The sequence below is a fragment of the Poecile atricapillus genome, chromosome W, assembly GCF_030490865.1.
Source record: "Poecile atricapillus isolate bPoeAtr1 chromosome W, bPoeAtr1.hap1, whole genome shotgun sequence".
NCBI lineage: Eukaryota > Metazoa > Chordata > Aves > Passeriformes > Paridae > Poecile > Poecile atricapillus.
In genome coordinates, this window is record NC_081288.1 from 99,270,014 (window position 1) to 99,285,448 (window position 15,435).

Sequence of the window (15,435 nt, forward strand, 5' to 3'; positions counted from 1 at the left end):
ATGGGGGAGGGAGGGAGTAAGAGAGCAGAGGGAAAGAGGGAAAAAGCAGAGGGAGAGAGCAGGGAAGACGAGAGGGGTAGGAGCAGGGAGAGGGGGCTGAGAGTTAGGAGTGAGGGAGAGGGGGAGAGGGGTAAGAGTTAAGAGAAAAGAGCGAAGAGGTCAGAGTAAAGAGAGCGAAGTTCTTGTTACAATTCAATATATCTTTTTCTATCGTGAATATTCTAATTCTTAGTAACCAATCACCATGAGACACACCCACTAAAGAATTTACATTCAGCCTATGCGCTTCCCTATATTAACATACAGTGTTGCATTTTAGATTCTACAAAACCTTACAAGTTCTTTCCTTGCTTCTTGACCTTTGCATTCTTTATCAGCAGAAGGACATTGTTTTATCAACAGGGATTCTCCTCTAGCTGGCTAAGCTATTGTTCTTTGGTTAACCAGTACTCAGTATCCTATGACTCAAAGCAGGCTTTCATTTCTACTTTGATTCTAGCCTTCATATTTCCAGAATCTTTTGTTAAACCATCACATTCATAAGGTTTCCCTGTTTCACCTTCCCCAACACTGGGGTTTTTGCATCTAGGCTTTTATGAGGTATTTTTTAAACAATGTACAAGCGCCGCAACTTCCATTATGCTGAAAAAAGTCTGGATCCAAGTACCAGAGCATCAAGAAAAACTACCCGATACTGCATTCTGTCAGAATACTCCCCAATTTTACCTAGAAACTAACGCACCGGTAAGGCCCTACTTGCGGCTTGAAGCATAGCACCGTCTGATTAAGCACGTGAGTACCCAGCGAGACCTTCATCACTGTGTATTTGGCGGCTGGACACGAAAACCGATTTCTTCTCAATCCCCCGCTTTTTCCGCCCCAATGGCGAGAACCTGTGGCATCGCCCCTCGCCCGGATCTGCTCCCCTCTCCCCCGCGCTTGCAGCATCCGCGCTAGGGTGCCTTACTAGAGCTGTTCTCCCTGTAGGCAGCAGCATAGCACTGAGCAAATTCCTGCTTTTATTTGTTTGTTTTTTGTTTCGTTGCACTGAAATGACCTGCAAACAACCCTGCTTTCCCTATAGACCTACGTGTGTATTTGCTTCACACTTTGGTAGTGCAAGAAATTCGCATAGTTGCTCTTGTCAGGAAAATTAATCCACAAACACCAGAGGTTTATGTGCAAAAAGGAGACAGCGGAGTCCTTTTACTTTATTTGAATAAAGGGAGAGGCCATGAGGCATTCCCCCGGGGTCTCTCAAATTTTTGGAGGGCGCAGCCTCTCTTTTATCCTAATTCCCGGCTGTATGTCCCTTCTCTCTTTCCCCATAGGCTGAGGTACTTGAGAGGTACAGACTTCCCGGAACGCCTGATACCTGGGATACCTCCCCACACCCCTTCCCTCCCCATGCATAATGCCTTCTTGATTCTTAACTCTTGTGGAATTCGTGGTGCTTCCTCAGTGCCTCTTTCATCCTTCAATGGAATCCATCCCATTGTTTCTGTTATCTCTCAGTGATAGTTTCATCTTACCAGCAGACCCACAGCTTGTTTGTAAAGACAAACCCGTCATTCCTCTCATTCTCAACTTCGATGTCGTAATTCGGGAGAAGAATAAACTTTGGCATGATCTGGGGAGATTTGCCTTTTCCTGTTTGGTTGTTGTGGCGTTACTTGGTGTGGGGTTTGGTTTTTTGTTTATTTTCTCCGAGGCAGGAATGGTGGGGGACTCGCTATTCTTTTCTCCCCTCCCTGTATCCCTTACACTCCTCAAGAGGGAGCAGGGAACCCCCCATCTTCTTTATTAGCTACCTTACACTCCGCGCTCTGCTGCCTACTCCCTACATGAGAATGAGATCGAGACACTAAACATACAAGTGCAGTTCACCAATCAGCCCTTTTCTCCGTCGCTAGCTAACTAGCTTCCTCTCCCTTTTATTCTTTGCCCCGCCCATGCAGTCGCGCGCCCTCGCTGGCTTTTGGGGGAGGCGTGGGGTGAGAGCATGGAGTTGTATCTCTGCAAGAGTTGCTCCCCTTGCGGCTGTAGGGGGATAAAGCAGCAGTGCTGGGGTCTTGTGGAATTACTCTAGGCACTCAGACTTTTATTGTTCAGAGCCTGTCTGCTGGAAAAATCTTCTCCTAGTACTAGCTCCACTCCCTGCAGGAGGAGGCGTGGGGAGCAGGAAGTCGTCGCCACCTCCCCGGAGTGCTGCGTACGGCGGGGGAGGTGGAGGTAGGAGGGAGTGAAGCTCAGCATGATGGCGGCCGAGGCCGGGGCTGAGGAGGGCGGCTCGGTTACCGCTGCCGGGATGGTGGGAGCCGTTGCCGGAGCTGAGTCGGAGCACTGTCCCACGTTATGCCGGGGCAAGGAGCTGGGGTCGCAGGGCCCCTTCCTGGTGGGCTCTGGCGGGGACAGCCTGGGCGCTGGCGGTCCGGCTTTGTGCTCGGCGTTGGGGCTCCTGGCGTTAAGCTCCGGGCCTGCCTCTCTGGCGTCCAGAGACGCACTGTCAGCAACTGAACAAAGGCCGGAGGTGTCCGGAGGGGTGCTGCTCCCACCCAAACCTAGCACTGTTGCCTTTCCCCCGCTGCCGCCGCCGCCACAGCCACCGTCCTTGGCGGGGGGGCTGGGGATTGTGGATGAAGGCGACTCGTTGGATGGGCCCGAGTATGAAGAGGAGGAAGTGGCCATCCCGCTCAACGCTCCCCCCACAAACCAGTGAGTAACAGCGTTTCTGGACCCCGTCGGGTGTCCGCCACCCCTGGACGTTTCCTCCGCGGGGAAGGGGGAAGAGGGGAGCTGCAGTGGGCAGCGTGGCGTCAGGCCCACACACTTCCTCAAACTCCTGGGGAAGTGTCGTAGAAGTTTTTCATTAGGTTATGTTTGGAAAGAAGAAATAATTGAAAAAATAACTGTAAGTCGTCGTTAATATTTTTATTATACTTATCCTTCCATCAGTTTGATCGAGATTCCTACAATGCTACTTATATAAAGAATCTTGTGCTAGAGGTAGAGCAGTTCTCCGTTTATATTTTGCGAAATAAAAAAAAACCCAAACAGATAATGTTATATAGAGTTCGCATAACTAGCGAGTGCGCTAAACACAACCTTTGGATTTAACAATTAACTAATTCCAGGAAGTCTGCAGATTTACATAAAAAGGTTGAAAGGCTTGTGTCTGTCCTGTTTTCGCTGGGATACAGTTAATTTTCTTCCCAGTAGCTGGTATAACGCTGTATTTTGGATGAGAATAAGGTTGATAATACATAGGTGTTTTTAGTTGTTTCTAAGCAGTGTTTACACTAAGTCAAGGACTCTTCAGCTTTTCATATCACCCCACCAGCGAGTAGGCTGGGAGGGAACATGGCCAGGGTAGGTGACCCAAACTGGCCAAAGGGGTATTCCATACCATATGGCATTATGCTCACCATATAAGCTAGAGGGAAAGTTGCCTGGGGGCTGCTGCTCAGGAACTGGTCGGCAGGTGGTGAGCAACTGCACTGTGTATCACTTGTTTTGTATATTCTAGCTTAGTAGTGGGGGGAGGAGTGAGCGAGTGGCTGTGTGGTGTTTAGCTACCTGCCAGGTTAAACCACAACAGCTTGTATTGGAACAGTCCTCAAGTAGGTACCTTATTCTCCCCAAAATGAAACAGTTTCAAAGGCTTAGATGGCTTATGTTGGCATATAGAAATATGTTATTTCTGAAGTTATAGTAAGTATAGAGAATAACATGGTGTAGTGGTTTAGATTTGCTAATTTTGTTTCTTGGCTAACACACCAAATAAATGTGGTTTTAAAGCAGTAACTAAAAAATCACTAGAAAACTTACTTATTTCTTGCTGTGAGATATGGATTAGAATAAGAGCAAAACAGGCTTAAAACTTAAAAGGAACAAAGAAAGTTTATTAACAAAAACTACATATTATTCTAATCCATATCTTACAGCAAGAAATAAGTAAGTTTTCTAGTGATTTTTTAGTTACTGCTTTAAAACCACAACACATGGTTTCAAGGTACAGGATGGCAGATATGTTCAAGGTATAGGTCAAAATTAACCTGAAAACTCATCTGAATTTGGGTTCATTTTTGCCATCTTTCATAACTCTGGTGTTGGAGAGTTCATTTCTGTAATATTAAATGGTTGTTTTTTAAAAATAATCTAACCATGGCAGGCTTTCTACTAATCCTTTCCTCTTTTGATTTCTTGACTTTTTGTGAAAGGTAGTAAAGAATAAGACCTTGTTTTGTGAAGACAGTGTTTGAATAATCTTTAAGTTTTATACTTCCATAAAGAGCTACCAATATAATCAGGCAGTTTAAGATAAAGACTGAGGAGGGAAATAGAGGCACATAAAGGTGAAGTTACTTCTTCAATATTGTGTATTATGTCAGAGAGAGACATTATCCTGTTCTCTCTGAAAGATCAGATTGCTTTTTCTGTTTGAACTGGTTATTATATATCTCAGAAAGTAAGGTGGTGCTTTTTTTCAAATATTTTTTAGAAAGATAATTCTTGGTGAATGATCATGTATTTGATACTAAGTAATCATTACTACTTTCACAACTATAAGTGGATTTTGCTGTCAGAGTATTGTAACACATGATAGCATGAAGGTTAACTTTCATAAAAGAGGATACAAAATTTCTTACAAAAAGCATGACTTTCTCTTTTGGTCCATGAGGCTACTTAGTTTGTTGAGACAAAAGCGATATTGAAGTCTTTGCAGGACCAGCATAACTGTGTAGTTGAGTATTTGTTTTTGCAGGTCCTTCAATATAAAAACATTTAGGCAGCAAAATAGATTTTGAAAATTTGATTCAGAAACTTATACCTCCATCTACTTACATGTTTTTTCTTTGTAACTTATAATTTTTGTGACTCTTTTTTTAAGTTGTTGGTTAATTAAAAATAATCAGAATTTAGTTTCTCTTTCATACATCTATTTTAATACAAAGACATTTTTTTACTATTGTCAGTTAAGCAATTTAAATTAGCTGCATGTTGATAGTAAGTTTTATTCTTTCAGTCCTGATGTTTTATTTTGGAAGTGTCCTTTCTTTGTAGTCATACCATCTGTTTTTATAAAATTGAACCAAGATCTGTCACTTTAATATTATAAGCAAACACCTAATACACTTCCTCTTTTCCAAGTACCTCAGGAAAATGGGAATAAATTTTAATATTATTAATTTTGTAGCAGTGAGAGAAGCTTGTCAATATGTAACAAATTCTGCTAATTAAAAGACTAAAAGTCCAAAGTATGATTGATTGATATTTATTTTTGATCATTGTAACAGCCTAAGGAGGCACTGCCAAGCTATAGGTTCAGGGTACAGTAAGAGATGCTAGACCCAACAGCTTTAGGGATAAACAAGATATTGCTAAATAGAGATCAGTAGTACAGTTATCTGTGTTTTTACAACACATTCAGTAATTCACTAGTACAATTATCCAGGTCAAAACAACAGCAAATCAAATTATTTACCAGTACTGGGCTAAACTTAATATCCATGAGTGCAAAGGCTTACATAACCATGGTTATTGAGCAGGGTGGCAAGAAGCCGTATGTGGCTTCTTTGGATGAATGACACAGACCAGCTGATGCGCTCAGGGAATTCAGAATTCCCTGATTGGGCTGACCTCTTTGACTGTTGAATTGTAGAAGCACTATATGGACATATTAAGCAATCATCACACATCTTACCTCTGTTTCAGTTCTGTCCTTGGTGTGCAGAGGGCATGCAAATACTGTGCAAGGCAATGCACCACAATCCTGAATGAGACTGACTTAATGATTGTCTGTTCAGTGTATACTTTTTCATTTGAGTACAGAAGTAGTATGTTTATGCTATAGCTTAATGGTAGGTGGGAGGCACAGGATGCTAGGTAATGGAGTGGACAGTTCCCTTTGTCTATTGGGTGTTTTTCTCTGCACTATCTACCCCATGTGCAAAGCTTACTGACAGAAGTTGATGGCAGTCTGAAATGGTGTTACGGAAATGCCTACAAAGTGAAGGAATGAATGATACTTAATTTAGTAATAAGATGGTGATACGTGAAATAATTTAGTTGTTTATGTATTTGAATAAAAATCTTAAAGTTTACAAGATATATCTTAGTGTTGCATTAAGATGGCAGAAGCAATTCCAGTATATTCTGACACAATTCATATTTTTATGTGGTACTTCTTTAAGTGGTGATTATCAAGTTGAAATGAAAATCCTTTGAAATCCTTTGATAAAAAAAATCCTTTCCATGGTAGATGTGTTGTTATAGTCACTCTTGGTATCTGTTGAGACATTAGTGAGGAAAAAAAGAGAGAGCTGGGTAGAGAAGTGTTGCTAGAGGACATGAAGTATTGAGCAAGGGTCTCTAGAAATCATTCACACCACAGCCACTTTTGTGAGGCAAAAGCCTTTTTATTGCAAGGTTTTCTAACCTTATATAGCTTTTCTAACCAGGTTACCCTGATTGGTGGAAAGAACAACACCCCCTTTTGTCCCATTAGTGGGACCAGAGAAAACGCACCAAGACATCTGCTCAATATTGTTTTGGGAAATATTATCTCTTTACTATATGTCGTGGTTTTAAAGCAGTAACTAAAAAATTACTTATTTCTTGCTGTGAGACATGGATTAGAACAAGAGCAAAACAGGCTTAAAACTTAAAAGGAAATAAAGAAAATTTATTAACAAAACTGCAAGAATAAGAACACTAGAATAAATTTCCAGAAAACTCTTTTATCCCCCACTACCCAACTATTCCCTTGTACACGTGATAACATAGAGACAAAAAACTTTGGAACTTTGGTGTTTAAAGCAGTCCCAATTCCTGCTAGAGTCTTTTTATCAGCCTTTGTAGAGAAACAAGTCTTCTTCTGCTAATTTATGGAGTTTCTCACGAGAAAACTATTTCTGTTATAGTTTTCTATTTCTCTGATGCCAGCTGCTCAGAAATCTGCCATCAGTTCACTCCTCCCATTTCACATCACTCTGAGGTGTGTATAGGCCATGAGTCTAGGGATATAATTTTTTAAGGATGAGTTATTCAAAGGCAAAAGTCTTCTTCATCTGTCTTTATGAGCTTCCCTGGAAAACAGTTTTCTCATTGCTTCAAGTGGCCTCAAATCTTCGCTTCACTCTGTTCCAGCACCTCACTGTATCACAATTACTCTACCTTTTGCTCAAAATTCACACTTTGAACACTCTATTCCTCCCAATATACTCTGTCATGAATTAAAGGAGTCTTTTCAAAACACTATTGTCCATTTCCGTAGCTTTAACAGAAAAATATTTCAGCTTATAAAGCATCTCCTTATTTTCTCTTCCCCATCTAAACCTTAACTCTTTTCCTTACTGTCTTTGGTGGTTTTATGATGTCTTCTTCATGTTGATTGTCTCTCTCTCTGTCTCTCTAGGAAAAAAGAGTAATCTGTATGTTTTATCCAGGTAGTAAAAGAATTAAAGTCTTGGAAAAACTGCAGATGTTCATGGTGTCAGGTTTCAGTCCAGCAGCAGAAACTACAAACTAAGCCAAGCTGGCCAGCTCTGTTTCTCTTCCCCCCCCCTCCCCCCTCCGTCTTCTGCGGCCTTGTCCAGCGGGGGGGGGGGGGGGGGGGGGGGGGGAAGGCCAAGACAGAGCCTTGTTACCTTTTCAGAAGTCGGAAACCAAAAAGAGAACAAGAGAACTCTGGCTTTACATCCTAAGGTGGTGTTCACAAGTTGATCTCACTTTTCAATGGTCAAAACTGCTGTCAATTCTTAGAAATGACCGATAATTGGTCAGGAGAAAAGACTCCCATCATCCACCAGCAGCTTCAACTTCCTTAGCTCTCAAAGCTATCTTAAAGGTAAAGTCACCCTATGACACTATAACACAATTCTGGAGAGAAACTGTTCCCAGGAACTATTCCAAGGGAACAGATGAGCCCCTGACAGGCTGAAACTCTCTCAGGCTCAGAAATCCTGTCCACAGATAAGTATTTAGCAAACGTGGTTTGAGTAAAAGGAAAATAATGGTTTGTTTCAATGTAGTGTGATGTTATAGTTTCTTCAGCTGAATTTGTCAGAGGTAGCAAATCCAGAGTTCTGCAACATTTGTTTATTTCAATAGCTAATAAGATGTTTTTCTGAGAGTACATAGCTTTACAATAATTATTGACAGCTATACTCCATACCAAAGAATAAATTTGTATTGCATCGAAAACTGAGGGGAAATACTATTGGCATGTTTGGACTCAACAACTTCTCTAAGCAGCCTGGGTGCAGTGCTCAGTCACCTTCACAGTAAAAATAATGTGTTTCCTCATGTTCAGACAGAGCCTCCTATGCTTCAGATATAGCCCATTGCATCTTGTCCTGTCACTGGGCATGACTGACAATAGCCACTCTGTTGTCTTTTCACTCTCCCTTCAGGTATTTATATATGTTGATGAGGTCTCCTCTGATCTCTTGGCTAGACAGCCTTTCCTCATAGGAGAAATGCTTCAGTCTCTTCATGGCCCTTTCCTGGACTCACATCAGTATGTCTGCGTCTCTCCTGTACTGGGTAGCCCAAAACTGGACATGGGGCTCCAGATGTGGCCTCACTAGTGCTGAGTAGAGGGGAAGAATCACCTCCCCCAACCTGCTGGCAACATTCAACCTAATGCAGCCCAGGATACCATTTGCCTTCTTTGCAGCAAGGGCACATTGCTGGCTCATATTCAACTTGGTATCAATCAGGACTCCCCAGGTCCTTTTCTGCAAAGCTACTTTCCAACTGGTAAGCCCCCAGTATGTGTACTAGTGCCTGGGCTTATTCTTCCTGAGGTGCAGGATTTTGCACTTCCTGTCATTGAACTGCATGAGATTCCTGACAGACCATTTCTCCAGCCTGTCAAGGCTCTTCTGGATGGCAGTATGACCCCTTGGTGTATCAGCTGCTCCTCCTGGTTCTGCAAACTTGCTATGGATATGCTCTACCTCATTGTCCAGATGATTAATGAAGATGTTAAACAGGACTAGACCCAGTATTGACCCCTGGGGTACATACTGGCCTCCAACTAGACGTGCTGCTGACCACCACTCTCTTAGCCTTGATGTTCAGCCAGTTTTCAGTCCACCTCACTGTTTGCTTATACTGCCCATATATCAAAAGTTTCTCTATGAGTATTATATGAGAGTGTCTCGGTTTGAAAGACAAGTGTCTGCCAAGGAAGGTGGGAACCTCCCTTGGAATGGAGAATGACCCTCTTCCCTCTGAATTATTATAACTTTGAAATTAAGAGGCTTTCAGGCAAAGATATGGAAAAGGGAATAATAACTATTTACTAGTATGTATATGTATAACAAGGAAAACAAACAATAATGGCAGCAACAATAAACAAAACCAAAAACCCAGTAACAAACCGCCTTCTCTCGGCTTGCAGGCACTTTCTCCTTTGGTGTAGTTATGGTTACAGTCGGAAGGGGCGCTGGTAGCTCCCCAGCCGGGAAGGGCGGGTGTGAGGATTCCCTCGAGGCTGCAGGGGGCGCTGTGGCGTGAGTTCGGCCGTCTCTTTCATGTGGACAATGGCGGACGCAAACGGTGGAAGGGATGGAAAAGGGGCTTCCTTTACAAACCCCCAGGGGCAGTTGATCCCGGTGCCTCCTCTGGACAGCAAAAGGAGTTGTAGCAGGGACCTGGGAAGCAGCAAGCTAGAACGGCAGGGACAAGCAAAAAAAAAAAAACAACAACCCGGAGTGGTAGACGAGATGTATCAGAAACTCCGCAGCTGTAGCTGGAACCACGGGACATCCTGGCAGGCAGGGGTTGCGGAGCTATAGTGTAGCAGAAACCTGGAACAGTGGCAAAGAAAGGGCGGGGGCTGGGCACTGGCAGCCCAGCTCCCGAACCGGCTGGCAGAGGCTCCGTTAAAGGGGGAAGGGGCTCGGGGATCCTGGGGTTTCCCCTGAGGCACTCGAGCAGATGAAGGGTCCTTTGTTTGGTGCGGTAGGGTGTTAATAAGGTCGTAGTAGCCGCTTTTATGAGCAAAGCTCCACTCACGGTAGAAGAAAGGCAGCAGGACATGGAACCTCGCAGTGGTGGGGAATTCTTCTCACAGCGACAGCAACCTGTTTCTCCTCTGAAAGCCGAGAAAGCAAGAGCTAGAGCTGCACTCAACTCCTTACCCCAGCCCAAATCTCACGGTATCTCTGCCCTTCTCAGAGAAACCCCTCAGCTACCACAGTAAAGCCAGCTGCACTCTTCCCCCTTCTTTGTGGTTACCTCTTTTGTTTAAGTACCAATTGTTATTGTTTCTTAGCAACAAAATGGGAGAAAATTCCTTAAGAGAAAGAAAACAGAAAGGAAAAATCCTAATCTCCGACAGAGAGATCATGTCAAAAGCTTTCCTGAAGTCCAGGTAGACAATATCCACTGCTCTCCCCTCATCTGCCAATCCAGGCATTTCATCATAGAAGGTTATCAGGTTGGTCAAGCAAAACTTCACCTTTGTGAAGCCATGCTGACTGCTCCTTGTAACTTTTCTTGTCCTTCACCTGTGTGGAAGTGGTTTTCAGGATCAGGTGCTCCATCACCTTCCCCAGGGATCATGATGAGGCTGACTGGCCTGTAGTTCCCTGGGTCCCCTTTGTGAAAAACGAGGTTCACTCTCCTGATAAATTTTAAAAGGTTTAATATAAACAAAAAGACAATAGGAGACAAAGACAATAAAGCAAAGGGTTAAAACGGCTGGCTGTTTGGCTCTCTGCCAAGAGCACACCTGGTGTCTTGGTGTGAAAAACGAGGTTCACATATTTTTCTTATAGAATTTAAAAGTTTAATAAAAAGACAATTAGGAGAAAAAAAATAAAGTATACAGATACGGCCGGGTGTCTCTGCATTTAGCCAAGAGAGCACACCTACTAACAAAGGATTGTCCCTTAAAAACAGAACCCTACTACATATCCATAAATTCTCATACATATTCATACATTCTTCTTAGGATTTTTTGTGTTCTTCTGTTTAGTTTTCTCTTGCCCCCTTTCCAATAGATCAATCTTCTTGGCGCCATTGAGATTTACATTCCCTGATAACAGAAATGCAATAAATTCCTTCCCCAGAACTCTGGTCAGGCGGTCTTCATCTGGATAAGATGGTTTACAAATGCAGGGGGGGTCTCTAGCTATCTTTTTCAGTCTTTGGGTTATACAAACAAAAGTAGTTTTTGTTTTAATACTATGCCATAGCTTAACATATATGTATTATACCACTATTTCTAAGTTTCATCAATAACAGAAATAAAGGAAACTATATTAATACAGCTAAATTTTCTAATCTTATACATATAACATTCATTATAATATTTGTGAAAAGCCAGTAATATGATATGCATTTATAACAATATCCTCCCTCTTTCTTTTCATTAATCATTTGGCTTGAGCAATGTTTCTTGTTTTCTAGCCTTCATTATTTGCTCATTTTTTTCCCAAATTAATCTTGCTTCTTCAAAAGGATCTTCTATGTTGTTTTGTTTCTTTAACACCATAATTTTTTGTGCCGCTCTAGATGTAGTCAATTTTGGATCTATAGGCATTGTTATCACCTGCATACTCTGAACTACTCTGGTGATTAGCCAAATAAAACAGGGGATTAAACAAGGAAGAAATATCAAGCCATCTGTAGCACACAAACGGAAGAAGCCTAACTTTAGCCTAATTCTATTCCCAATAGATTATCCCACCAACTGCTTTTTAGCATTGGGTCCCATTTTTGAACTGGTACATGTGCTATTTTTCTGGTATCACTGACTATATCCAGGATGGCATCCTCATTGTCATCTATTTTTAAACAACAATTTGATGTATTAAATTTCCTACAAACGCCTCCTTTTTCAGCTAACAAATAGTCTAAAGCTAACCTATTCTGATATATTGCAGCTCTGGTTTGACGTTGCTGAGTGGATATTAATTTTATTACTCGAGCAGTTTTATTTGTTATTACTTCTACAACTGCCTGGAGTCTTATGATGCGATTTAGCATATAAATTTGGGTTTGATATCCCCAACTCCCATCTTGTGCCCAGATAGCTGGCCCATAGGTTTCCAATATGCGCTCAGGGGGCCATTCTTCATCTCCCCATTTTTGAAATCCTCCAATCTCCTCCCTTTTGTTTCTTTTTAGGTCCTCATATACTGGTACTCCTAGTTTATCTCCATTTGGTCCTGGCAGAAGAAAAAATCCTGGCTGTATAATTCCCATAGTACAACTCCCTTTCCATCATGGGGGGAGTTTTGGGTATGCTCTTTTTCAACATATCCAAAATAAGCCATCTGGTGCTTTCCAAAAATCAATTTTTTGTTGATTTAAGTTCTCCCAGACTTTGGAGACTTCTGGGATACCAAAGTAAGGATTCTTGCCTTTATTCTTACATTGAAACAGTTGAATTTCATTATTATATTCGCAGTTCCCTTCCTTTGTTTTTCTCTGAGCTCAGTACAGAGTTGGTTCTTCTGGGATCCACCATGTAGAAGTTCCATTACTAACTTTATATCTCTTACAGGGAGTATTTCCTACTTCATTAAGAAATTTTTTCCCCGTGCTCCAGAGACATTCGGTTGAGCTTAAAATCCACCCTTCTGGATGGTTTTCTCTTTTTGTAATTGTCTGGTTCCATTTTAGGAGTTCAATTGGACCTAAGCTGCTGCCTTTCCATAGCCATTCCTCTGATGTCAAAGCCCCTCCACACACCCAACAGTTGGTGATGTTAAGTTCCTTACAGATTCTCCTAACTCCACAAAGTGTTTTTTTCCCAGTCTTGAGATATCTATTTTTTTTTGTAATTGTTGTTCCAGTTTTGTATACAAATCTTGAAGTGAAACTGACACAGAATTAGATTGCTGTGCTGGTTTTGCCTTTTTGCTTGCTAGTTGTTCTTTTACTAAATCTTGGGTTTTGCTTCCAATAACATATGTAAAACAAATCCAACTCTCCCCTTTTGGGCATTCACTTCCCAACCTATTACCACTTGCTCCCAAATTTTCTGTAATCCAATATTTTTTCCCATTATGCATGCAGTTACTTAGTTTGGATGGGTTATAACAGTGACTGTTGATACGGGTATGAGTGATAAAAAAGGAACCACGGTGTCTTTGCATATACAACTTTCGGTAGCATTTATGGCACGCGTTTGCTGGTATTCCAAAAGGGAAAAGACAAAAAATGAGTGACAAAAAAAGGAGTAACAGAGGTCCTGTTGTAGTCCGCAACCTCAGGATCACATCCAGGGAAGCCGCAGGGTTCTGGGGACCAGCATGGAACACCAACGAGACGAGTTTCTGTTCATGAAACCATTTATTCAGCATGGGAACAACTCAGATCCAGAACAGAGAGCTCTGAACAGAGGCCGAGCAGGGATTTTTGAGGGACAGAACTCTTGAGGGTCTCCACCTTTGAGGGTGGAGTTCAGGGTCAGGGACCACTAGAAACACAACAAGGGAGAAACCCCCAAGGACTCAAAGCCAATCAGAACTCCTGGGCTTACCTTCACAAGGGGTTTGGGGTGGGACAACTTCATCCAGGGCTCACATACCCATCCCCCAACACAGGGGGTCAAAATTTACACACATGGTTTACAGCCATTCCTCTCCTTTCACAATGCTTATCTGAAACTAACTCTTTGCCTCCCTGAGGCACTTCACAACAAGGTCCAGTATGGCTTATATTCCCACCTCCCATGCCTATGGGGTTGCTACCCATAGCAGGTGTATAGTATCTTCTTGGTGGTGAGTACAGTGGCCAACCCGGTCTTGCCTTCTATTTCCTTATCACCTCCTTTTTGTCAGTTTCCAGGCAAATCGCTTTTGACACTTCTTAACTGTAGTTTCCCACCTTTCCTCAGGTATTTCCTACTCAACAGGCACTAATAATTCCCATCCACAAAGCAGAGTTATTATTTCAGTTGTTCTTAATTCAGTCTGGAGAGAGGATCGATTTAGCACTCTACATTTCATGCAAAGAGAACGACAATTGTGTGCACTACAATAACAATTTTCCTTACAATTTAAACACTTACATTTAACCCAGCTAGCATGTCCCGTATTAAGATGATTCAGACAGGGTATATGGTATGGCACTGATGGGAGTTGTAATTCTCCCTCCTCCTTGTATAAGTCACAGGCTAGAGCCAGAATTTGGGGATCTCTTAATCGAAACAGTCCGGATCCCCCTGTTTGAGGTGGGAGTATTCCTCCCCAAGGTGGGTATCTGAGATGTTTTAAAGCTTGTCCAGGCAGCACTTGAAACCACTGGTATAAGCTTGGCTTTACTTCCCAGGTAGGTGTTATTCTCTGTACATTCCTTGGATCATGTGGATTGTCCCAGTTCATTACCACCCAGCCCCTGCTTTAGAGTCAATTTGGTATCACCCGGTTTAGAAGTTACAGTCCACTCCTCAGGTTTCTTCGCAGGTCCTTTGATTCTGCTGGTGTGAATCCACCCTCGTTCCCTGGTCTGGATTGCAGCCTCCATTGTCAGCAGTACCTGAAAAGGACCTTCCCATTGTGGAGTTAAAGATTATTCTTTCCATGTTTTCACCAGTACCCACTCCCCTGGATGTATATTATGAATTTTAAAATCTAAAGGTGTGGTTTGAGGGATTATCCCTTTTAACTGCAAATTTTCAAGGGTTTTTGCAATTGTTTTCACATATTCTTTGATACTCATCTCCCCTACTTCATAGGTAGCACTTTCATGTTGGGTGGCCAGAAAGGGTAACCCGAACATCATCTCATAGGGTGACACTCCTAAATCTTATTGAGGTTGTGTTCGAACCCTCAATAAAGCCAGAGGTAGGCATTTTACCCATGACATTTGGGTTTCAATTATTAATTTTGTTAAAGTTCTTTTTTAGAATCTGATTCATCCTTTCTACCCGGCCCTAACTCTGTCGATGCCATGGGGTATATAATTCCCATTTTATTCGTAAGGCTTGAGTTATTTGCTGCAAGACTTTTGATGTGAAATGCGTTCCTCTGTCTGAGTCTATCCTATTAACCATCCCATACCTGGGAATGATTTGTTCTAAAAGGGTTTTACATACCAAATTGGCTGTGGCCTTGACAGTAGGAATTGCTTCCACCCAATGGGTTAGATGATCTGTTATTATTATTAAAAAAATTTCCATCTTTGTACTTGGGGAAGTTCAGTGAAGCTGACTTGGATACTTTGAAATGGTCGGAGGGCTAACTCATAGCCTCCAAATGTCATCTGTTTCATTACCTTTTTATTCACTTTCTGGCAAGTTATACATCTTTCAGTTACTTGTTTTGCCACTCCAAAAATCCCAATACACCCATAATTCCTTAAAAAGTGATCACACAAAGCTTGGGTACCCCAATGAGTTTTTTGATGCATATCTTCTAATATTTTCCTAGTAAGTGACGTATTAAGTAACTGTCTTCCATCAAGAAGTCA

At 42.1% G+C, this 15,435-nt stretch overlaps 1 protein-coding gene across 7 annotated transcripts in view; it reads left to right on the top strand.

The window, feature by feature from the left end:
* The first annotated feature begins 1,976 nt into the window (after positions 1-1,976).
* Positions 1,977-15,435, top strand: part of LOC131591631 (ras GTPase-activating protein 1-like) — a 183,982-nt gene continuing 170,523 nt past the window's right edge. For all 7 annotated transcript variants that reach the window (XR_009280424.1, XR_009280423.1, XM_058862524.1 and 4 more), the window contains exon 1: positions 1,977-2,715. Coding sequence is in view for 5 of the 7 variants with exons in the window: in XM_058862524.1 (XP_058718507.1) it covers positions 2,255-2,715 (461 nt within the window). In the remaining 2 variants the exon portion in view is untranslated. The remainder of the gene's footprint in view (positions 2,716-15,435) is intronic.